Here is a 24,879-nt window from a genome sequence, read left to right on the forward strand (position 1 = left end):
GAAAAGAACAACATCCAAAGCAGGGATCTGCTCTGTGCTAAAGGAACAATTACACTCTGTCTGTGTCTTAGAATATCTGACAAATTCAGAGATTGATTCTTCTGGATGTGAACAAATCTTAAAAGTTAAAAATCACAGAACTTATTGTCCTGATTCACAAGTTGACCCTGGTACACAAACTCAGAACCGCTCATAAACAGAACACATGGCTGTGCTTTGTATCTTAGCAAAACAAGATGAGTCAAGGTTAGTAACAAGACGAGGAAGAACCATTCCTGTTGTGTACATAATTAGTAATATATAATAGTTTAATTTCTGATGGTCCAAATTCAATGTGAATATTAGTATAAATGTTGGACACAAGAAGTTCAGTTTCCCTTTAGGTCACCTTACTCATTTTATGGTAGAAAAAACCTGGTTTATCTTTGAGATTTGAAAGAAGACACTTATCGAGTGAAGTCAGTATGATACTTCACAAGCTGTCAGTGCCTGTGACCAGATGTAATTATAAGTACATTAGTATATTGTCTTAATTTGAATGTTTCTTGACTATCTGCTTGAGTTTTGTTATTAGCTCTGCACTTGATCTTTCAGTGCGCTTTCCAGTTCTCCACACTGTGTTTCACCACAATCCACTGACGCCTGGGATAAAAGCATAGCTATAAAACATTGCAGGCTCCTGACAAATCATTAAACACATGGTGATGTAATCATACATTGTACTTTTTTAACAGAAAGAAAAATACAAATGAGTGGGTGACAGAAACATAGGCATCTCGATAACACACAGTATCACTGGTGGCATTTCTTCCTCTTTTCTCATTTCGCTCTTTTGAGAGAACTCCTGTGCTTCAAAAGACATTTGGCAGCCACTCCACACTCCCCCCACGTCTTCTGCAATCCCTCAGATTATCAAAGTATCCGGTCTCCATGGAAAACAGAGAGGAGGGATCTCTAGCAGAGGCAGTTGCCCTGGCAACAAGCTCAGTGAAGTCAGCTGCCCAGAGCAGAGGTAAAACACAACTGACTAAATCACATAACTGGAAGTTGGCAGACAGTTGACAGGATGGAGTAGCTACCTGTCTGGGCCCAGCCAGGTGACCACAGTGAGGATAGTGTGAAAAATGCTGTAGCATAAGAAGATAGATTTTTGTACCACACCAGCTCTGATAAACAGTTTCCTAAAAGATATATCTTCTTCTGTAAAAGTTTCTCTCCTTTACCTCCTCCTGTTTTCCTCCTGTTCATGTAATAACAGTATACTGTGGTGCTGTAATGAGGACTTCCTCATTCACACCGTATATTGTGTCATGTGTTGTGAGGCTGACCTGCTGAGGCGCTTCAGTTTTCTTCACGTTTCTGTGCATGTGTCTTTTAAGTCAGTGTTGTGTTTCATTGTAACAAGCAGTCAGTGTTGACATCATCTACTAAGAACTGTACCTGACAAGCTCCAGGTCCTCCTTCACAGCCACAAGTTTGTCTGAAGCTGCATCTCTCATTCTGATGTGCTACAGTAAAACTAACCAATGTTGCATGGCCAAGCATCCTGCAGACTGCCAAAGTCCTCATCCACTTTACAACTCAATGCACTCTGCCAGGTAGAAATAGATTTATTATTTCACTCTTGCTGGGAGCAGCATCCAAAATCTTGTAGATTAAATAATGTATGTGTGATTCATGTGGTCTGAAAGTATGACCTGAGCATGCTTATGCTGCTCCCTCAAGGCTGCTGGTGTTTTGGTCTTAACTGAAAGCGAGTTTGCTGCTGACATGGACGTCTCTAGTTTCCCGGGGGACCCCACAAATCCAATTAGTAATTTGTTGACAAGTCGGGAATGTGAAACATGGAAAGACCTGAGAGTAAAGGTCCACACTGAAAATGTCAGCCAAATGCAGCAGCGCCGCACTTAATGGACAAGTATCCATCTCATCAGCATGACTGTGTCTCCTGGGTAGTTTTTGTTATATTTTGAAGTAATGCAGCATCATCAATATACTGTGTGACTACAACATTGCAGAACGGTTTTACCCTTTTTAACTAAATCATGAAAACTGTAAAGGAACTGTAAGAAAAAAAACCTCACTAATTAGAAAGCAGTATCTTTGATGTATGGCTTTAGTGTTATAAAATCCAGCAGGTATTTAAAAGACGGAAGCTCAGTGAAGTTTAAGAATGACAGACAGTATTGGAAGTTTTTTAAGTTAAAGTTTTACCTCCAGGGACGGCCCATAATGAGTACCTCTCAGAGGTGGAGTGAGTAGTTGGAGAGACACTACGGACTGAAGGACAAAAATAGTGATGGAAAGTAGTGAAATAGACATGCTAATGGAAGGGTTTTGCTCTAACACAGAGCTTTTCTGATGAGGATTTTCTTAGCTATTTAAATAGTAATTTAGACTCAGTGAGGTGTGGCCAAATTGAATAGGCTTTAGGAAGGCAGACGGGCCAGACTTATGTGCCCTCTGGAGCAAGGTGATATGCTCTTAGAGAGAGTACAGTAATGACAAAAGGGTGGGTGGTTCTTTTCTAATCTACAGGTTTTTATATTTTGAATCGAATATAAGATATTATGAAATATATTTTTAAAACTGATATTTACTTATAGATGCTTTGGATAAAAGCGCCTTACCATGACAACTGAGCAACCAACAGCTAACATGTTGTTAAACTGTAAACTTTTAAATGTTCTACTTTTTACTACAGCGATTTCACCAAGGAGGTCAGTTGCTTCCTTTTTATTTATTTATTTATTTATTAAATTCATAAACAGAAACAAACTCCCCCTGTATTTTGAATGTAAGAATTCACTTTAAATTTCTGGTTTGTTATAATATTTGTTTAGTAATCTAATCTGACAGCATCATTGTATGGCAGGAATCATATACTGAACCCCTTCTTTATACTCCCACCACCTCTGAGTCCGTCATTGTCAGCTGGGTGTTTTTAGAGGCAAAATGCACCAGTGAAGTTGGCAGGAGAAAAAAAGATGGACTCATGAGATTTGAATTCAAAAGCTGCCAGACTCACATCTGTATGGAGCCAGCCGGTCAGCCTAATGAAGGATCAAACAACATGATACTTTTTTTCCCCCTGATTTTATATTGGTGTTGCTAGACTCATCACCAGCCCACTGGTCGACTGGCCCACCAGGAAAACTCACACTCCTCCAGATGGCCTGTCTGCTTATGATTGCCAAAATCCATGGAAGCGTTATTCTGAATAGCTTTATGACTAAAGCAGCAGCGAACAAGTTTTCTTATCATGGAGATAGCAACATATCTAACGTAAAAAGAATCATTACGAGAGAATCGTGATTTATTTTTAGAAGATGTTCAAAAAGTTTGACTAAATTTGTCTCCAGGACCTGACTGAAAAAGCGTCTGTGCCTCTTCCACAGATTGTGTTTTGAATGAAAGGGAGGATTGGAGCAAAAGCAGAGGCCAACAGGATTGAAACAAACAATATAAAGCTGTTTTTTCCTGCACTTTCTTTCAGCTGTTATGGACGTCCCTGTTCTCAGGGATTCACTTCCTCAAACAACAGGAAATGTAATTTAACAAATAAGTGGAAAAGATATGAACTTTTTCTGCTACCTATACCTGGATATTGTTTTTCCAAGAAAAAAAACAAACACGCACAATAGATCAAATATGGCTTTTGTTAAAGTTGTTACTGTAAAAACTGCCTTCATCGTGAAGACTTAGTTTAAAGTAGTGCTTGAGTTTATCATTGCAACAAACCCATAAAACTGAATTGGCTGGGAGTGATTTTGTCTCATATTTTTCATATAATGTAATAGTGCTTTTCCTCAATCTGGGTCTATCTACAGCATATCATATCATTGCGTGCTATCACTTGTCTAAACCCAAGGGTTACATTCTCTGTTCAACTCAACTCTCTTCAGTGTCTATCTCACTTTCTCTTTTTCCTTTTTTTCACTATAAATCTGTTCCTCCTGTATTCTTCATGTTCTTGCTCCATACTTTGGTTCGGGTCTCTCTTTCACTGCGCCCATAAAACACAGTCATTAGGGCAGGATCAGGCTGAGAGGAGCGCGGAGGGGGCATTCAGATAGGAGCTCTGTCAGCAGAGGGGACTGTTAATTGTAACCATTAGGCTGCCGTTGTGCCATGCTGACAGAGCTTTAATAGAGGGTGGCCTGTGGTTTAAACATGGCTCTTGCCCTGTGGACAGCAGCATGGCTATAGTGACTTAAGCCCAGACCCCCCCCCCCCAGGTCTTCGGGAATGGAGGCGTGGATCTAAAACAAATTGTTATCTTTGGTACCTCTTAAAAACATGCCATTAGTCGGACGATCACTTCCAGTTTCCTGTTTTCTTGTCTCTGCTCCACTTACATTGATTGTGGCTGTGGAAGTGAAGTTTGTTTGTCTATTTGATCGCCACTCTCTTGGCTGTATGTGCAGTTTATGAGGGTTAATTGAAAGACTCAAACAGAATTAAACTCCTATTAGCCACTGTGCTGTGCCATAATTAGATATTGGCAATACCATTGCTTTGAGGACTATGTATTGTGATGGTTGTCACATTGGCTCATATTCAGAATTGAGACAGGCGTGTGCAGCTGGAAATTATCAGCAAAATTTTGTAGCTTGGCATTCAGACTTCAGCCTCTTGTTTCAACCCACTGTGTTCCTCATGAACGGCTACACATGCAGAGGAGAAAGGATAGAGTTTTTAGCCAAATGAGGTGTTGCCCAACAGATTGTTATCTATTTCTGTGTAATCTTATAATAATTTCTTTCTGATACACATTGTATCCACTGGACAAAAGATTGGGGTTTTAATATAGACTCTACAGGATGTAATGCAATCTTCATTAAGTCAAATTTGCTGCTCAGTGACCCCACCCATGCATGCATTATCCATAACTGTCATTTTAGTAACAGCATATTTGTCTCTAACTGTTTTGGGATAAGATAAGAACACAATTTTATTACTTAACACGGATACAGGAAGAAATGATTTGCCAGCAGACAGTGTCATCAATAAAGATTTAATGTAAGCTAGGGCTGAACAATTAATAATTGAAATATTATCAAAATTGCAATATCTCAAGCTGCAATTTTTTTTGATAAAGGTGAAATGTGTCACCACAGACCATTGATGAAGCATTGTTACGACAGAGATGCCCCTGCCTCCAAATCATATTCTCCAGACGCAACATGCGGAACGTGTTTATTTGGTACAAGAACCAACAAAAATCACATCACCATCATTTCTGTATTTCTCTCTGTGAAAATGAAAGGCAAAAATTATCATTCGTGACTCATATCGCAATCACAATCTGCCAAAATATTCTCTATACGATTTTTTTTTTGCATATTGTTCAGCCCTAATGTGAGCTATCACATTGCTAGATACAATTTGATAGAGGGCGATTTAAATATTCTGTCCAATCTACACACGTAAAAGAAGTCAGAATATTTTGTCCCTTTTTTTTATTGGCTAAAAGACGGGAACACGGATCTCAAGCACTAACTGTGAATCAGAGGTGTTGTGAGGCTCTCCTGTTTGGACTCTTTGTGTATTGTCAAGGCCGTGTGGATCCATTTGACGATCAACTTGACCTGGCAGGGCTTGTGAAATGCTTTAGATTTAGTTCTCTATCCCAGTCCTTAATTCAGCTCGATAGACTATAGTTAAAGAGATGCCATGTTGAGCTCCAAGACATGAAGAGGATTGTGAGGTCTTAGTGTTCTGCTCTAGGGGTTTTCAACCATCCACGTACCCAGCAAGGGAGTGGAGGGCAGGGATCAGAAAAACAGGAAGACTGGGACTTTGCTGCCTCTGAAGAAATACTGAGACCAATGACAATTAGTTGTACCAGTTACCAATCTCTGTGGCAGGGCTTTTAGAAAAGCATGCTGTCTTGTTCAAACCTGCAGAACTTATTTTAAATTATAGTCGTGGGCCCAGGGTTACCAAAGACACCAAATAAGTCAAGCTGCATCATGGAGAAATGCGCGTGGGCATAAAATGATGCATGAGACATCTGGGATCTTCTATTTGATATAATGGCGCTACTAAAAGCAACATGGTGTTAATTAAATTAATATAAATAAACATGGAGTTTCTTTTCAGATGTTTATAAGTCCCTTTTTGTTGTATTCCTGTCAGTTGCATTTAATTTGCTGTGTGCACCATGGCCACATGTGTGCTTTGAGCTGGTGTATGCCCTCTTCCTGTGTGAATGCCAAGGATGGGTACCCATGGTTTATTCATAGAGAAGTGGTAGAATGCCTGATGGCTCATTTCTAGGGCTACGAGGCCACTCTGGCAGGGACTTTGTGAGGATAATAGATGAAGCGAAGCCTGATCAACAGAATTATGTTTCTTTCTGTTAATTATGAATTTTGATATGTGGAAGGAATGATTTTCATCACCCATTACATCTTTTCTATTCTGCAGGGGATCTTTTCTTTAACCTGCAGTTCTTTGTTATAATGTGCTCTGTCTGTCATTTTCTCCTTTGGCCAAATCTTGCAAAACCCTGGACAGAACTCATTACTGCTACATTAATCGCACCTTTTTCTATCTTTGGACACAATACTTTTTTCCCCCTGCTGCTTGCTTTTCGTAACTTTTAATTATGTCTGGACAACATGCAAATATAAAAATTGATTGGCTGCACATGTCTGTATAGGGATGCCACAGGCACATACACACACTTCTAATGATCTGCCCTTGGTTTCGTGTTTTGTGGAGCTTCATTATAACACTGAATCTTAACAAAATGCCAAATCCATAGAATTAAGGCCTCTTCTCTTGACAGGTCAGAAATGATTCACTAATAATTTCTCAGTACAACTTAATGCCCCCAGGTTTGCTAGTGCAAAGAAACTGCAGTGGTGTGTAGAAACGTATTATGTGGCATAACATAAGAGGCCCGCAGGAGAAAAGAATAGATAGTCCAGTCTCTCTCCATCACACAGCCACTGCCCAGATCCCCTCCTCTTAATTGTATCTCATTAGAATAGAGATGTGAACATCCCTAACATTAGACTCTCAGATTAAGATCTCAATTAGAGGTGGGAATCTGTCTGCCTGTTTAAAATTAATCACCATTCATATTCATCCCAAAAAGTTTAATCGAGGACAACTGGACTTTGTTGTAAATACTTCTCATTCAAGAGGATTCTTCAGTTCTGACTTACTGGTGAGGAGGCCCAGGTATTTAACCTCTGTGTGGTCATTATCAACTTGGTTCCTTATTGCTCCTGGCTGTTGTAAAGACATTCACTGGAGACGTTGGAGTCACCTGAGGCCAATTTTGGAGTCACATGAGACCGTGTGTGAATGGTTGTTAAAATCCTGGGAAGGGATGAAAAGGACAGCACTGTAGGTGGGGGATAGGTTGTCGTAGATGTCCTCCTGTGTTGAGGGATGGTTTCTCTACTTTGATGGCCTCCTTCGCTCCTCTCACAGACCACCTGTCCTCTAAAATATGTACGTTGTCGAAGGAGGTAAACTGTTGTTGAGTCTTGACCTGAGGAGTTGACCAAGTATGTCCAACCATGTCCAGTTGCCCTTGATTCAACTTGGACCTTGGATAATCATGACCTGGATGAATGAGAACCTTCACAGACACCATTCATATTCATGTATATCCATATTCTGCTTGCCATGCAATGGTACACCGAATTTTGAAACTTTAATGGCCAAGACTAATTCACTGCAAACCTCTCTAATGGTTTTCTTAATGGCCTTGTGCTTTCTTTTGAATTGGTTTTCAGAGGGAAATCTCACAGCTACTGTAAAGCTACTGTTTACTTTAGGTCTTAAAGGAATATTAAGTTTTCTCCGCAGAGGCTGCATTTAAAGCTCTTCAGGAACTCTGCCACTCACTCAGCATGTTTACATGCACTCAAGTAGACTGGCTACTGTCATTTCTCTGCAGTAACCTAACTTCCTAAGCTTCGTGTAAATGTGAGCCTAAGTTTCTGTAAATCCAGTAAGAGAATTCTGGTTAACACAGCCAGATTTTTTTTTTTTTTATCATGTAAATGCTGAACTAGGATTCACATTACTTTTCAAAAGTGCATGTTACAGGACAAAGATTTCAGATCAGGGAAAATATTACTCTGATGGCAGTGTGGTGGAATGAAAGGAAAGCTCATTACTGTGCTGTAGAGTACAGAAAGTCTGACTATGACTGAAACTGAAATAAATATCTCTAAAAAAGCCAGTTTTCAAAGCTGAATAGTCAGCTATTTACACGCAGAGCAAATCAAATCTAAACAAAAAAGAAAAACTCTTAAGGTTGCAGTATCATAATACAATAATACTCTTAAAATAACAAGACTAAAAGTCCACAGCCATGCTAGCAGTTATATGAAGCTGTACTTAGGCTCATGTTACACTGATGTAAATGTCATTAGTTTTGCAGGGTTTTGGTCACAAACCAAAGCATTTGGACAAATTAAAAGTTTGACCTGATGATGGAACGAGATGAAAAGTAAAGGGATCACGAGTTATTACAGTTTGTCTTGTGGGGGACGTGAAAGCGCGTACGAAAGTTCATGACAATCCATCATCCTAAAAACCAAAAACTTCAATCTCATGGCGATGCTAAAGGAGTCAGTGTCTCATGAGAAACACAGGATTCATGACAAAAGCAAATGTCTGTGTAACATTTCATGGCAATCCATCCAATAGCTGCTGAGATATTTCAGTCTGAACCAAAGTGGTGGGCCGAGAGCGCGTTAGACTATAATTTCTGTAACTAGAGCCACACTGCTAGCGTGGCGAAAGATGTGATCAGGGGCAGGGCACAAATCTGATTACTGACCAACTTCATCTCTGAATTTTTGATTTCCTGCCTTAACCTCATTTCTCACAGTAACCTGGTCTAAGCATAATATTTGAGCCCACACTAATGTTGACAGTGTTACCTGCCCAACAGTGATATGTTAATCCCATACATTGAAACGGATGATTAATAGTACATTCATAGTTTCAAAGTTAAGTGTTTTTATTTTTTTGTTTCTTTAACATCCAAAAGCTTCCAGGTGATGAGGATGGGAAAGGAAGTGGGGGGAGTTTATAATTCACAGCTGGGAGACTAGCTGCTCTTATTGCCTCTCAACTCTCACCAGCTCACCAGCTCACCAGCTCACCAGATCAATTGTGGAGGACCTCTGGAGACCAGCAGCTGCTGACAGAGTCACTCTACTTGGAGCTCATCAAGTGCTTCTGCTTATTGATTGCATGGGTGCATGGAGAGGTTGCAACAAACCCATCGCCCTGCCTTCCGCTCTTCTAGCTCCATTTTCAGTCCTCAGATGTCCTCTGTCTCCGCCCACGGCCATCTTTGCACTCTTCCACCGGGGCATGGAAGCAGGAAGGGGATGGAGGAGGCCTGGGCTTGCTGGGACTGATGCAGAAAATAGCCCTATTGCAGGCAGAATGAAAATACTCTGTTCCGGAGAAGTGTGTGACCATAAGGGACAGTCTGAATTGGACACCTCTGCTGAGGTGTGAAGTAGAGTTTTTGTCTCCTTCTACAGATAGGAAGGGGAAGAGGAGGTTATGGTGGGTGTGAGGAGGGTGGACTATGTGGCTGTAATAGTGCAGTGGGAGTAAATAGACCAAGGGAGAGAGAGAACTCAGGGGACTGTCACCAATTGTCACCATGAGTTGCCCAGCTTTTGTATTAATTTTCCATTTTGTGTGCCTGGGGACAGGGGTGAGAAATCATCCACCTATAAATAGATGTGTGAGTGTGTCCATATTTTGTGTGTGTATATTGATGAGTGTGAAAGTGTGTGTTCTGTATCTAACCCATTGTGATGAAGTGGCTTACATCCATAGCTACGGGCCAGGGTGTTTCTCCATCTCGCTGTGGGCTCTGTGCTACTTGCAGGCTGTCACTGTGAATAGAAGACTGAATGAACGTTGTGTCTGCCTTTCATTATTCACCACCGCTCCTCAGCCATATCTCACATCTGTCCCCTGAGAGGGAGGTGTGCTGTCACTGATTCTTACTGCTGGCAAGACAACAGCTTTTTCCGTCTGAGGAACTGTCGTTTCTTCAAATCATAGTCAGGCCCTTTTTCAAGGAGAAATCCACCTGTGAAGGTCTCTCAGATATCAACCTGTGATCCTCAGGTTATTCCACTATATTGTGTTGTAATTAAATTTTTTGGGTGTAGGTACTTTCCTACAAGCTGCTTCGTCATCTTCTATTTCAAAGTGATGATTTCCTGTGTTAGAAACAACTTAGAAGAGTGTGGACACAGTCTGAACTAGGTGCTTTCAGTCAAACCTATAACTATCAGCGCATGTCTGGGATCACAGCCAAACTCTTAACTCAGAGCAAGAGCTACTTTGAATTGTTTAATGACTGTGTCAACAAAACCTCTAGTTTACAAATTGGCACTAAACACAAAGTATATATAAATAAAAAATATAAATATAAAAAAAACTCGTTAGGATTCATTGTCTTGGATCCATATTTGTCTGACAAAATTTTGTGCTAAGCTATCTAATAGCTGTCAAGTTTTTCACTCTCAACCACGAATGTTAACCTCATTTTAGCAGGAGAAGAAAAGGGGATCACCAAAGTCATTGGGCTTCATCCTCTGGAGACCATGGATGTATGTACCAAATTTCATGTCAGTTTATCCAAAAGACTGACATTGTCACTCTTAGAGCTGCACCGCTAGCATGAATAGAAACACGAGTAAGTATACAGATGCCAGATATAATGGTTCATTTTTTTTAACAATAGTAAAGTGTGAGGATGTGTTTTTTTTCATACTGCACGGCCATCATGGGCTCTGAAATTGAGTTCAGTCATGTATGGAACAGTCATTCATTGGCTGCCCTTGTGGAAGTTATTCAGCAAGTCATTGGTTACCTTTCGGCTATGTAGCATCAGGTTAGCAAATGTTAACAGGATGGACGAGGACTCCAGATCAATGGACTTTCTCAAGGTTTTCCCAGTATAGTGGAAATAGAAAGTGGCCCAGCACTTTTTTTTTTTGTGTAGAGGCACAACAAACATACTGAAATTTCACAGTTACTGATAAGCAAGATTTGTTGTAACAATGTGAAGGTGATACGCTTTGGTTAAAGTGTATTACATAATTTATATTCCTGAAGATATTTTCACTTTTCAGTAATGAACTTAATTCGATTCGGTCAAATGCTTTATGGTTATGGTGGCTCGGTTGTCTGGCGAGCATTGCAACATATCTTTGTACCATGAACAGTAATGGGAATTACCTTTTTGTTGTAAAGCCGTGACCTTTGACCTCGAAGTAATATGTAAATGCAGACTCTTCTGCTGCAGTGACAACAAAGAGATAGATGGAAGGTAGGAAAAGATGCCAAAGGGGCTTCTACAAAATACTGAATTAAGGGTGTGAAAGATTTCAGTTTTTGATTTTCAATAATTTTTTTGATAAATAAACATTTCTAGAATCATGTTTTCACTTTGACATTGTGGATCATTGAGTGTAGCTTGATAACATTCATTCCCAATTAAATCAACACATTAATAACACAATAGAGTGTGAAAAAAGTGAAGGCATCTGAATACTTGCTGAAGCCACTGTAAATCCTCAATTGTTGAGGTCCATTGCATTCCAGGGGCTGTGATGAAGTGCTGTAATTTGCTTTTTTGCTGCGTAAATTTTTCCTCAACCTGCCTTGCTTCTATTTAAGTTAGTGATTTTCCGAGTTTTGTAGAATACCTTCTAACGTCTCCCAGAGACCTCCGCAGGACCTGCTGCATCCAGCTGAGTTTTTATGTGTAGGTGGAAAGAGTAATGAATCTAATGGGAGGATGGTGTGTTTCTAGTTGAAACAAACGAGCATCAGCATTTCCCTATACAGTGTTCTTGCAGTTTTAAGAGAGGCTGAGGCTTTTCTGAGATGTGATCAATTGATTTGAGCGTGCTGTTATTAAAGAAATTGATATCTCTCTTTCTTCTGTGATTGATTCCTACATGTACGGTTGAACTATTGTGTTAAACAGTCTGTCTTTTTCTTCAGTTTTGATCCTGATCCAGTCTGATGTGTATCGTTAATATAGATCCCTGAAAAACTGAGGAATAAGAAAGGTAACAGAATGGACAAAGGAATAAAGACCCAGGGTGCATTACCAGTAGCACATCCAACCTTCAGCATACGCAATTTTGAGTTTTATCCAAGCCTCTGAAAACACACACAACACAGTGAGGTAAAAATGTCCCTTCTGTCTGGGTCGATCTCCAGTCAGACCTCTTGATATTTGCTGTGGTTTGCTGCTCGATTTTGTGAAACTGCTGTCCTCTAGAGAGTGAGATTGTCTAACATTTCCTGCCTCAAAACACAAACACTGAGCAGAGAGATGAGACATGAAAAGAAGAACAAACCTAATGCACGAATCTTTGAAAAAAGGCTTCTGATGTCACATCTTTAAAGATATGTCTGGAAGTGAAAGATTGTGTCAGTGTAATTCATCAGACCTTTCTTTTTTTTGAAAGGCTGTAAAACCATATACAGTGTCAGCACTGATCTCTTCTGCTATACTTATGACCCAGTTGCTCCGTGGCCATGTTTATATTTCAGAGTTAGTGATGCAGTAAATCAAGCTCCAGGGGTGGTGCTATCTATGTTTACTTTCCTCTTATTGGTGTTTTTTTATTGGAGGAGGGATGCTGTGTACTCACAGAGCAGCTGCTAGAGTGGTCAAAGACACTACAAAGCCCCATGAGACCCCTCCCATATATCTGTCTGTTTGTGTGTCCCTCAACCCACCCCAAACACACACACACACACACACACACACACACACACACACACACACACACACACACAGACAAACAAACACATTCACAGTGTATGCTATTTTTTCAGACAATTGGCCCAGTTATTCCTGATTTACCTCAACGTCTAGTTACAGCAACACCTAATGAACTTGCCCATTACATAAAGTGCCTTAGGCAGCACTAATTTCTTCCTTACAGTTGTTTGCTTTCATGGATAGAAAATCGTATATGGTAAAGGTAAGGCTAAGAGAGTTGAATACTGTCCATTTGTGCAACTTCTTTTTATTTCGCATCTTTTCTCTGGTTTCTCTTGGTCGGGTTTGTTAAAAAGCAGTTTGGGATTCGACTGTCACCTTAGAGGACTCGTGAAGATTATGAAGCTCATCTTGATTGTTACAGTTGCAATTATACTATTCCTGAGAGACTGCTTTGTGTGAGCAATAATAATAAAAACGTGATACTTTTATTGATTTAGTTGGGAATTACTGCTTGTATTTTCTAAAGAAGGTAAAAGGTCAGCTACAGGGTTGTACCCTGGGGGTGTAATAGATTCATTGTCTTGGTCAAGGGCATTTCATGAGAACTGATGCTTGAACTTGTGTCCTTTAAATTACGCTCTAACAGCTGGCTATGTCACTCTCCTCACCATTTACTTGGTTAATTATGTTCACACCTTTTTGTCAATGGCTTTTTCTGCAATCCTGCAAAAAGCTCTTTAAGTCTATTGAATAGATTTAAATTCACACCAAACTGTTTGAGGAAGAGGCTATAAGGTTATATCTATTTAATGTTTTCTGGAAAACCAATTACGACAGATATTATAGGTAAACTAAGGAGGTATGCTATTTATGGCTAATCTAGCAAAATAAATACCTGGAAAAGAAATCAAGGTATTTATTACATGACTCTTGTAAATCCAATCTTCCTGTTAAGTGGATTTGCTCTTTGATGTATAGCATCACCCACAATAGGCTGATATAACCATCAAAATTAAAACACAAGCTATCTTGGTATAAATGGTATAAAAACTAATGGTTTCTACACTGTCTGATATCTCTTATTACGATGCTTTACTACCTTGAGAAGCTGTAAACACATACAGTAGTGAAATCAGCGGGTGTAGTGTTTGGTAGAAATGAGAACATGTATATCTTTAATGTGTGATCCCTCATAATTAAAAAAGATAGTTTGCAGCTTCAGTATATTCTGATTCGTTTACACCCCAATCCTGACGTTGACTTTCTGCAGTGCAGCACCATAGGTTTTGGGAATATTCTCTTCAGAGTAAAGGCAGTGTGATTTGCGTGAATGTTTTGTCGTGTAGTAACCAGATCACTTGTTCTTCATCAACCACTTGCTCTCGATCAATTTAAATGTAACATGTTTAATAGACAAAACACTTCAGTGGTGCAGGGTCATTAATTAATAAGAATGAGATTGCGTAACACAGAAAGAATGGCCAGGACAAAAAGTGACCCATTTTGAGGAACCATTATGAAGGTTAGGAAGAGGTAACAGTCTGTGGAACATATTGGTTTAGTGGTGTTGATACCAACTGGATGTGCAGCTGGTTCTTTGCCATGGGACAATGGATCAGAGAAAATAGGTGCAACTGTGATGGTCATAAATGTTGAGTCTGCTCTGAGGCGGCAGGCAGCAACGACTGACCTGTTTTTAGACGATTAAGTCTCATCTACCTCTGTATCCTGCAGGAAAGCACATTTCCATCCCAGCAGCTCCCAGACACAGACGCAGGTTAAGTGGATGCATGTTGACTCCATGATAGGCTTTAGGGAAATAGATGGCACCCAATCAGACAGCAGACATGGAGGCAGAGACCAGAAAAGGGCACGGGGAGGAAATAGAACATCTCGCTTGTCGTATAATTAAAACATTGAAGCCAGGAGTGAGTTTTGATTATGACAGGAAAGATAATCTGTTCACTATTTCTTTATTCATTTCCCTGGTGAGAGGGAATATGGATTCACTGGTCAGTGAAATGTATGTTCCAAAGATGAGACCTGCTTTGATCTGCCTATCACTTAATAATTGATGTTAGTAATGTAAGCTAAGCTAATGCTAATGCTCTCATAGGTTGGATGTTCCACTCCTGAACAGGTCTTTTTCCAACATAACCTGTAACCCCCCAAAAATAATGTAGTTAGCATACGTCATGTCCCTTGCCATTGGAATATAGGTTACTAAAGGTAGTTTTTATAGGTAGGGAGATAGTTAGATAGCCAGCCACGCACAGTTGAATCCATTCTTTACATTTTGCCCCTGTGTTTTTGGATTTATAAAAGTGCTTACTTACATTTAGTAAGTTATGACTGGAGAGAGTCACCTGTGGTGCGTAGACAGTGCCACCTTAACAAGTACACCTTTTTCAGAGGTGAATTGTAATAAATTGATTTATTATTAAAATTAATTTAAAACATATTGATCAAATTTTCCAAGTAATGATTCGATGATTTGTGCTTGTATATTTAATCTATGCCCCTTCTCAATTATAGCCCTTGAGAATAATGAATGCAGCAGATTAAATAAAGTTAAAAGAAAGGAAACAATTAAATGTCCCTACTTCTATATTTATATCTATATCTATGGTATTTTCCTGTCTGTCAGAAATTTTTAACGAATGTCATCTGATAGAGAAAAAAGAAAAGGTTCTTAAATTTTTATTATTATTTGAAGAGTTTGTATGGCAGTTTGGTTTATATGTGTATGGTTTGTGCAATAGTGGCACTGTTTACACAAACACATAAGGAGTTGGCTCAAGTAAATATTCATCTATTTGAGGCAATTCTTCATGTTAACAATAATGGGAGTGATAAGGAGTAACCTAATATTCTCATGCAGAGTCAGAGTTCTTTGAAATACATCAAAGGGCAACTCTCTGGATATCAAAAGTAAGTGGAACTGAAATGAATATTATAATCGCAGATTAAACATTGCAAAATACCTGCAGGGAGGGACACAATTTAATAAATGCCTCATTTTGGAGAGAGACTGGTTGGAAGGTGAGAATTAGATTTTTTTTAGAACTCCACTTGATATTGCGAAATACCTTAAGACAGTGACTCGGTTGGAGATTGCAGTTGCAAAAGTTTTCATAGGAAAAAAGCCTATACTGACACATCAGTCAATATACTAAGCATATACCATACTACTAACTACACACCACTTTTTTCAAAAGAAAAGAATGACAAAATTTCATTACTAAAGACATAACCCTTGAAAGCCATGTGAACAACAATGTGGCCTAACTTTGCTCGCAGACCTCAGGTCCCAAAACTATACATTTTAGTGCAACTGTTAAAAGTTAATCAAGTCCACTGAAAACTTCAATCTCTATTTTTTTTTTTTTAACACAGAGTAACAGGATCACTGACAGTATGCACTAGAATGATGCATAATCCAGTCGCCCACAATGCTGTTTACTGGATGGCCTGCTTAGCTTTAGATGTTATACTAATGCCAAAGTAGCACTAATTACCTTAGGCTACAACAAAACATTTCCGAGATGGTAGGAAAATGTCATTTGTCATTTCCTGTACTGAAAGCAAAAATCTGCACATATAATAGAGTGAGGTCTCATGCTGTCATAGAGTGCTGAGCAATGTTCAGGTTTTCATTTCTCCCAGAGATAATGAGGTGATTTCATGACGAGTTCCTCCTCTCTGGCTGATGGTTAATCAGTAAAATAACTTGATGTAGTCTCCAGTAAAAATGAAAACCTGCAGTCCCTCCTGGCACTGGGGTTGACGCCTCTTATGCAGACAGAATATGATAATTATGAACAAGTTACTGTTTTTAACAAGGTAAATGTGACTGTCAGTAATGCACACATATATTGGTACACATCTTTCTCACATAGGCTACTGTTTTCTTTCTCTTATCTGTGACAGTATCCCTTGGAGACGTGTGTGTGTGTGTGTGTGTGTGTGTGTGTGTGTGTGTGTGTGTGTGTGTGTGTGTGTGTGTGTGTGAACGCGCCTATATTATAGTGAGCTGCCTTTGTCTCGATTTCTCTGCTCATTACCGGCGCAGGTTCAAAGAGATGGGTACTCATTTACATAGGCAGCCCTGGGGCTGGAACCCCTGTGTGTAGCAGCCAGGTGATTCATACCAGCTCCTACAGTCTTATTTTGCAGAGGATTAGATTAAAACCAATCAATCAGCCCGGCTCACCCTGACCCAGTGGAAGATGAGTCAGGTGACTGCTGTAAGGCCGTCCAACATGTTTCTTGCCCTCTGCAAATAGCCTAGAATAGACCTTTTTGTCGCACAGCCATGGCAACATTGCATGTCTGCACATTCACTTAAATTTAGAGACTAGAGATTTAAGAAATCCTGAGAATGTTCACACAGCGAGAGGCAGACCAGTGTGAGCATAAAAATTCAAATAAAGGGAGTTATATTGTGTAATATAAAGGATTGGATCTATCTGTTAACATGTCCATGTGGGAATGACTATGTGGAAAAAACCGCTAGAGATCGCAAACAAAGAAAAGTGGAACACAAAAGTACTGTTCAAGATATTTATCTGGTAGGAGCTTCATAAAAATGAAACCTGATTTTCACTTACAGTGAACATACAGGAATAGAGAAAGTACAGAATCTGCTAAAGAGGGGACCTTGAATTTCCAAACTGTGCACTGGAGGCCTGAGAGGTTTAAAAGAAGACCTTATCATAGAATAACATAATAAAAAAACATATGATACGATCGATAAATGTTACTGATTGGCTAAAGTGTTATAATTCAGATTTATTCTGAAGGGCAGTGCTCTGTCACTAACAGGTAACAAGTTGGCAAAAACATTCAATAAACCTCGATAAAGTTTATTTATAAGTGTATGTGAATATATTCAGCCACTTAATAGTTCATGATCATCATTTTAAAAACATTGCTATTCTCTAAAAGTACAGCTTTTTTCCCAGGGTTAAACTAATGTTTTGTTCATCAGCATCAATAATAATTATAAGTAGGCTACTCTATTTAAATTTTTTTTCTTACAATGTCATTTCCAATGGTAAATTTTTTTATGCACATCATGATACAATAACTAATTTCATTGAACTATCAACACTGTTACCCAATTTCTCTTGCCTTGATACTCAGTAATAATCACACTGCACCCAGTAATTGTAGCTATATGGCAGAAAATAATTGGGGAATAAATATGTTAGTGTGTCTCATACTAAAACATTCATCTGTCAATTTTCGACAAATCTTAGCTGAAACCAGCACGTGCAGCTCACCCAAGCCTCCTCCAGCTGTACTCTGACGGCCCACTGGAGAGCTCACTCCCTTGAGAACTATATGAAAGCAAAAAGCAAAATTATGCAAGGCTAATGTCCTCTTTAGAGAAAATATGGTATAAAATTTATAAACTCTCTACTTTCTACACACACCACCAGAGAGTGCAAATGTAGACACATAGATGTGGATGGTAATGCATCTTTAATGGACTTATATGGGAAGGCACATATTCATATTAATGTGTCAAAGACATAGTGTTATGTCAGCAAAGTGAAGACATTTTAAAGCTACACAACTGATATTCCCTGCTTGTCCGAAGCAACTAAGAACATCACAGCTATCTTTATTATCCACATTTTCATTTTACGTTTTGGCAGCAGTCAAAAATCTGTTGCTATACACTCAGTAAATCTGTCATTGCTCTTTGTGCTAACCCTCTTGCACTATTTATTATTTGGTCCTAATGTCAAGTTTGGAGTGAGAGCTACATTTTGTGATGTCTTTGAGTTTTTAAAGCTGTACCCAGCAGCAAAAAAAGAAATCACTGCACATGTGTGATTGTGTAAGACAAACTGTAGATGTGCCAGTGAGTCAGTATAGACATCCATGCCAGATTCCAACGAGACACGAGGGCCTACAATATGAAAAAAATAAAATAAAAAAATATATGGTGGCAATGCTGCTGAAAAGGAAGGCATGTCATTTATTTCCAAATATCATCAGTTGTTTCGAATTGACGATAATGGAGATGAATGTATCATATTAGCACTTTTCCCTGATTAATGTCCGTTCACAGAGCTGAAAGCTAGTCGCAGTTTAAAGTAACTTCCTTAATAATGTGTTTGTCACTTTCTTCTCTCCTGCACATCGTAATTATAAAAGGGTAACATCTTTTCAATTAGATGAACATGAAAAAGCCTCAGTCTTCAGTTCCTTCGGGGGTTTTGTGTGCACCACTGTGGCACACAACAGAGCAACAGTTTGGTGGTACATTACGTCATTCTGTACATTCACCTTTCCTCCTCATCCGGTTTGTTTCGCAGGAGAGGAAGCTGTGTGCGTTCCCAACCATTGAGATCTGTGGCTCAGACGTCATCAACTATATGGTTCCACTGTCCCGCCAGACAGACTTCTTTGTTCCAGAGATGAAGGAGGAGGTCAAAACAGATGTGAAAGAGGAGGACTCCGACGAGGACAGAGGAACTGACATTACAGGTAATATTTTTGTTAATTTCAAGAGCCCCTCATGAGGAAATAATTAACGGCATGGACCAAAAAGCTTTGTGAAACAACATAGTTCAAGATGCTAAAAAGAAATGTCCCTTTGTTTTACTGGAAACTGAAGTTTTGAAAAGTAAAAAAAAAAAAGAAAAAAGAAAAGAAAAAAGAACAAAGTCATTACACTGAAGTTGTTTTTGTGTTATTTTGTTTTCTCATCTAATTGTCTAATGAAGCGTGTTGATAGAAACACAAGTTTCTGCTCTGTTGAGACTACAGCTTGTGTCAGTTAGGCACAAACAAAGAGGAAATATGTGGCAACTTTTATTTTGTCCGACACCGCACCGACTCCCCTCCTGCCCTTGGATCACCGAGGATGTATGATATATGAGACTCTGTAATTGTTCTGTCACTGCAAGTATGTGTCTTCAAGCACAATGTCTTTTCTGCTGCTATTACTCTCTCAAACCTGCTGGACCTGTAGGTTGGACCTATGGCAGTATTGACTTTGTCATTGTACAAATCACCAGAGAAAGTAAACGGTGCCAGGTTGATAGGACAGAGTGGGTGGAGGTGGGTTGATTTACCTCAGGTGCTGTTTGCCTTGAGCTTAGATCATTTGACATCTCTTGTAAACACTGCTTTAACGTAGAGAACCAATCAGGAAAGGGGTCTTACGTGAACTGCGCATGTTTAGAGGTTTTGGCATTGTTTAGATTCCGGTCACCGTCAGAGGAGAGTGGTGCTACCTGAGACAGCTGAAGGCTGTTCTCCCGAGAGATACTCCGCTGTAGAGCCACTGACATTCTGCTGAACTGAGAGACAAGGCTATTCACAACTTTAAATTAATTTGTTAGCATCACCAGACCGAGACTACGCTTAGATTATTGCGTGCCTTTCTAACAAATGAGAAAAGTTAATAACAAAGAACTAAAGTGCTAGAAGACATTTCAGCAGGGTAATTCAGATAAAATTAAGTTGATCTTGTGTGTTTTATAATTACACGAGGAAAGTCATTTTGTACTGGTGCCTTCATTCCCCAGTGCACGCACGCACACACACACACACACACACACCCACACACACACATTCACAATAACAAGTGCACACAAATGTCTAAAAATCTTTTGTTAGTTTCTGTTTTTCTTAATTAATACATCCATCATTTTCATTTTCATTTCAGTAACAATAAAAATGATCTTAAAGTTTAAATTTTTCCAGAAAAGGTGTGCTTTAAAACATTACCACCTTGTGCAACATAAACCTAGTGTTATCAAGGGTTTGATGTTAGATGAGATGGATACCACACTCTCGCCTGTGTCTGTGGAGCTACAGCAGAAAGGTAATTATCTTAGCTTAGCATAAAGACTGGAAGCAGGGGGAAGCAGCTGGTCTGATCCCTCTCCAAATTTTAAAAGCACATTTACCAGCTTACTAATTAACATGTTATATCTCCTTTGTTTAGTATTCCACAAATAGAAATGTAAAACCAGCGAGTTGTGGTTTTACTATGAGTTCAGACAGAATGCAAAGTGAATTTTTGGGGGTGTTTTCATACAAAGTCAATGTAAAGATGCAATTAGATCCAAATTTGCCCTGGGGAGTGGGAACTGACTTAAAGACGCATCTGTGTGAGCTGAAAATGTTTCAACCTATAAAAAAAAATTTGTGGGTGTCCCAAGGCTTTACAGACCCGAGAGGACAAAGGAGACAGATTGGAGAAAAATACCTGAAGCAGAAAACTGAATTCTCTGAGGTTGAGCTGCCACACAAATAAATACAACCCAGACACGGTCGGTGCATCCGTTGCTAGCTAGCTTACAACTAATGCAGAGTCAGTAAATTGGCAGCAGCCACGTGCAGTGACTTCCTGGAGTCTCCATTGGTCGCCTGGCAATCTTATATTGACAACAAGTGTATTTCCCAAAACATCAAACTACTAAATGACGGTATACAATGGTATAAGTTAAATTCAACATTCATCACACTGAATCAAATAGATAATGTATTCAGTAAATGAAAAATGATGAGAGTCAGATAAAACACACAGGGCTTTGAGATCACATTGCAGAGGACTCGCTACAAAAACACTTCACTCGTGCTTTAGGGGCTGTGTAAGGGAGTGTGAGATCCTTTTTATGCTCCTTTTGAAACACTTAACACCCAGGGTCTTTTTATTCTTGACAAGAGCTGAAAATAAACAATTGTTTATTTGATGGTGGTAGAAGCATAAATGCAGTTTCAAGAGTGATATAATTTTTTATTGTGCAGTAAAGCGTCTTTTATCAGACTGTAGACCTCTGTATATTCCACTTTAGTGGTACTCACTTGTACTAACTAATCTACTAATCTAGGTTGTTTCTTTGTAAAGGTTTGTTGAATCTGATTTTTTTTTCAACTGAATTGTTCTTGTTGAGGTGTGCATTTTCTAAGCTTTCCAACATATGCACGGTCAGCACAGTTACTTTAAGTTATTCAACAACAAAAAGGCAGGTGTGAGGTTGTATAAATATCTACCTGTGTGCAGCGTTGCTGCATCATGGCTGGTATAACTGTGGTTTTGAATTATTGTTGGTCTCTTACATGGATTTTAAGGCGTAGGAACCACATAGATACTCTTCAAAACAAAGTGTGTGTGTGTGTGTGTGTGTGTGTTCTCAGTCTCAGACAGAGCCAAGCTCCCTTAATGAGAGACAGATCAATCAGTGGAGCTAAGCTTTGTCTGACAAGCCAGCTGTGGAAATCCCTCCCCGGCACCTGGGAGATTGCCTTCGACTTTTCATCCTTCATCCACTGTCCACATTATAGACTGACTTGACCATAAACTCTGACTGTGCCTGAACATTTGTCCTGCTTCCACCATCACAGCACACAGAGAGAGAGGCAGTAAACAGTCAAACAAACTGAAAACACTTTTATGATAATCTGGTGATCACAGCAGCCACTGTGCTGTGAAAAGCTTGTTAATCTTTTGGGGACACAAACCAGCCTCAGTGTAAAACAGGCCAGTGCGCTTCATTTTTATACCATTTATACCAATAATAAATATTCACTTCATCACAGAAATACAATGGGAGACTTATTGGACTAAGGTACAGTGCAAACTTACAAAACATGGGAGGCTTGTTAAACTTAAAATCTCATTTGAATTTTTATATTTGAATATTAATGTCTGATTTGATTGTAAGTACTGATTAATTATATGTTAATTAAAGTGAAAGAGATAAAAATGCTCTATTAAAATATACGATAATAGTTGTGTCATGTATCAGTTATCAGGCTGTGTTTCAGTCTTTAATGTGTTGCAACAAGCCTGAGTCTCATTGACTAAGCTGAGACACTGAGTGTGTTTCCATCAACCTGTTTTTATGCAAATTTTCAATTTGCATTAAAAAAAAAATAAAAATATCGCAAAAAAAAAAAATGTTTGTACTAGGCTGAGGTGGAAAAGTTGGTGCATCAATGAAGTGAAAGTAAATTATGAAATACATAAAGTTTTCACTTCATTGCGCAAAGATGAGTGAGATGAAAAACCTGCACTAAATGAAAACAGATCTGTACAGAGCGATCAGGAGACTGTATCCTCCTTCAACTTAATACATGAGACAAACATATATGTGATATTTCCATCATCATTTTTTTGCACATCGGTTTTGATTGTTTGAGGTCTGATGGGTGCTCTTTTGATGATGTCATCTCGTGCTACCTCCTTCTTCCACAATGTTTTAATGGCATCCAACTAGAGAATTAGCAACAATATTTTATTTCATTGCAGCCAGCTAATAATCATAATGATCATTTAACAGTAGTGAATGGAAATTTACCTGTAATTCACATTTTCTTTAGTCTGGAAATTTGGTTAAAATTAACAGCTGTTTACTTTCCAGTCTGGAAGAAATGTTGAGTTAAACATGAAACTTAGTTTCTCCACTCACTAGAAGCTGTCTCCAGTGGTGGAGAGCAACCCTCTTGATTTGCTTCTATTTCTATCACTTCTTTTCCTCTTCTGAAGTTAGCATGCTAACCATCTATCCCTGGCCTGTCTTGTAATTCTAGGCTAATTTGCGATAGTGAGTCACTGTAGCGCCCAGTCTACCCCTTAGTTCAGCATGACACGATGAGGAAGCAGCGCTGATATTCTAACCTCTTGTCTTGTAACCACAAAGCAATGTCTGGAGCCCTTGGCACACGACCATTGTCACCACCACCACCAGCTCCCGGCAAGAAACGACGTGCGGAGGCAGAGAAAACTTACATATTGCAGCTTTTAATGCTGTTTCTTCCCAGCCATCATTTGTAAACAGGAAGATTCATCTACTGTGTCCCTTCTTAACTTTGGTTTATGCATTTCCTGTCACACTTTTCTCACCATCCACTTAGACTCTGATTCTCCAAACTCTCAGCATGCCTCATCCCTGTCTGTGTCTAATTACCTCCTTAAAAAATCCTCTCCTCTGTTTCAAATAGTTTGAAGAACAAGACCTTGATTTTCTGCTAATAATCCCAATGGGCCCAATTTAGCAACTAATTTAGGCAAATGTTATCTAAAAGACTTTCAGAGGCACAGCTGGCTTCAACCAGGGTACCAATTTCAGGACTTGCTTGCAGTTGTAGAGGGGGAGAAAGTCGTCCAGTGTGTTGAGGCTCTTCCTTGGGGGCTGTCCGCCCAATTACCCTAAATAGACCCATTATTTCCCGCAAAACTCTTGTATTGTAAAACGAGTCTTGGTAGAAGAGTCCTTTTACTGCATCATGCAAATGTACTATAAATCACTACATAATCCCATCTCTATGCATTTTAAAGCATTACCCTTGTGTCACATCACATTCACACTGGAACTGTTCCACTGAAAACCATTCCCAGCGGTTATGTTTGGACCTGCTAACTCATCAACAGGCCCATAAATAGATGATATAAATAACCATAATGGACTTCCCATATGTTATATTCTTCACTGCAGAAAGGATTAGATCTGCTGGATGTGATAATTAGATTGCGGAGCGATACTGAGATTTGAATGAATGAAAAGAAAAGTCTGACCTTAGTCAGGAGCTCTGAGACTCCCTGTTTATTGTATTTGGGTCCCTCATGACACATTTAGCGCAAAAACACTTTGATGTGTGGATGGGATTTATTTGGAGTGTCAAAGCAGCAGGAAAATGGATCGGACATTAGTGTTTCAGTGTCCTGTGGGGTAGTCAAGTCATGTCAAGTCAGATTTTATTTGTGGAAAACATTTTATATCAAGCCCATCCATTTTAAACAAAGTAAGTCCATACTAAAAAATGAAAAGCTTCAGTGTAGGAGAGACAAAATCCTAAAAAGAATACACAGCTGCACATTGGACAAACTTTAACCCAGATTTTCTTGCAGAACAAATTCTGGCAGATGAGTCATTCATCTCAACTTGATCACAGCTTTTGTAATACAACACAGTCACGGTTGAAAAACAAAAGATAATTTCTTTATGTACATGTGGCTTTTTACAAAATTTTGCTCGCGTATTATTTTCTCGCACCTCTGAAGTCTCCTCTGGAAGATCAACCGTGGCCAGCTCAATGAGTAACATTTGTTGTGTAGGTGGGAGGTGTGATATGCCTCTTTTATATTTGTCAGT

General features: G+C 39.2%; 1 protein-coding gene across 1 annotated transcript in view; it reads left to right on the forward strand.

The window, feature by feature from the left end:
• Positions 1–24,879, forward strand: part of tex264a (testis expressed 264, ER-phagy receptor a) — a 65,683-nt gene that overhangs the window by 37,807 nt on the left and 2,997 nt on the right. Inside the window, exon 3 of the mRNA XM_056403973.1 lies at positions 19,087–19,258. Coding sequence (XP_056259948.1) covers positions 19,087–19,258 — 172 coding nt within the window. The remainder of the gene's footprint in view (positions 1–19,086; positions 19,259–24,879) is intronic.

Source organism: Seriola aureovittata, chromosome 2, assembly GCF_021018895.1.
Source record: "Seriola aureovittata isolate HTS-2021-v1 ecotype China chromosome 2, ASM2101889v1, whole genome shotgun sequence".
Classification (NCBI taxonomy): domain Eukaryota; kingdom Metazoa; phylum Chordata; class Actinopteri; order Carangiformes; family Carangidae; genus Seriola; species Seriola aureovittata.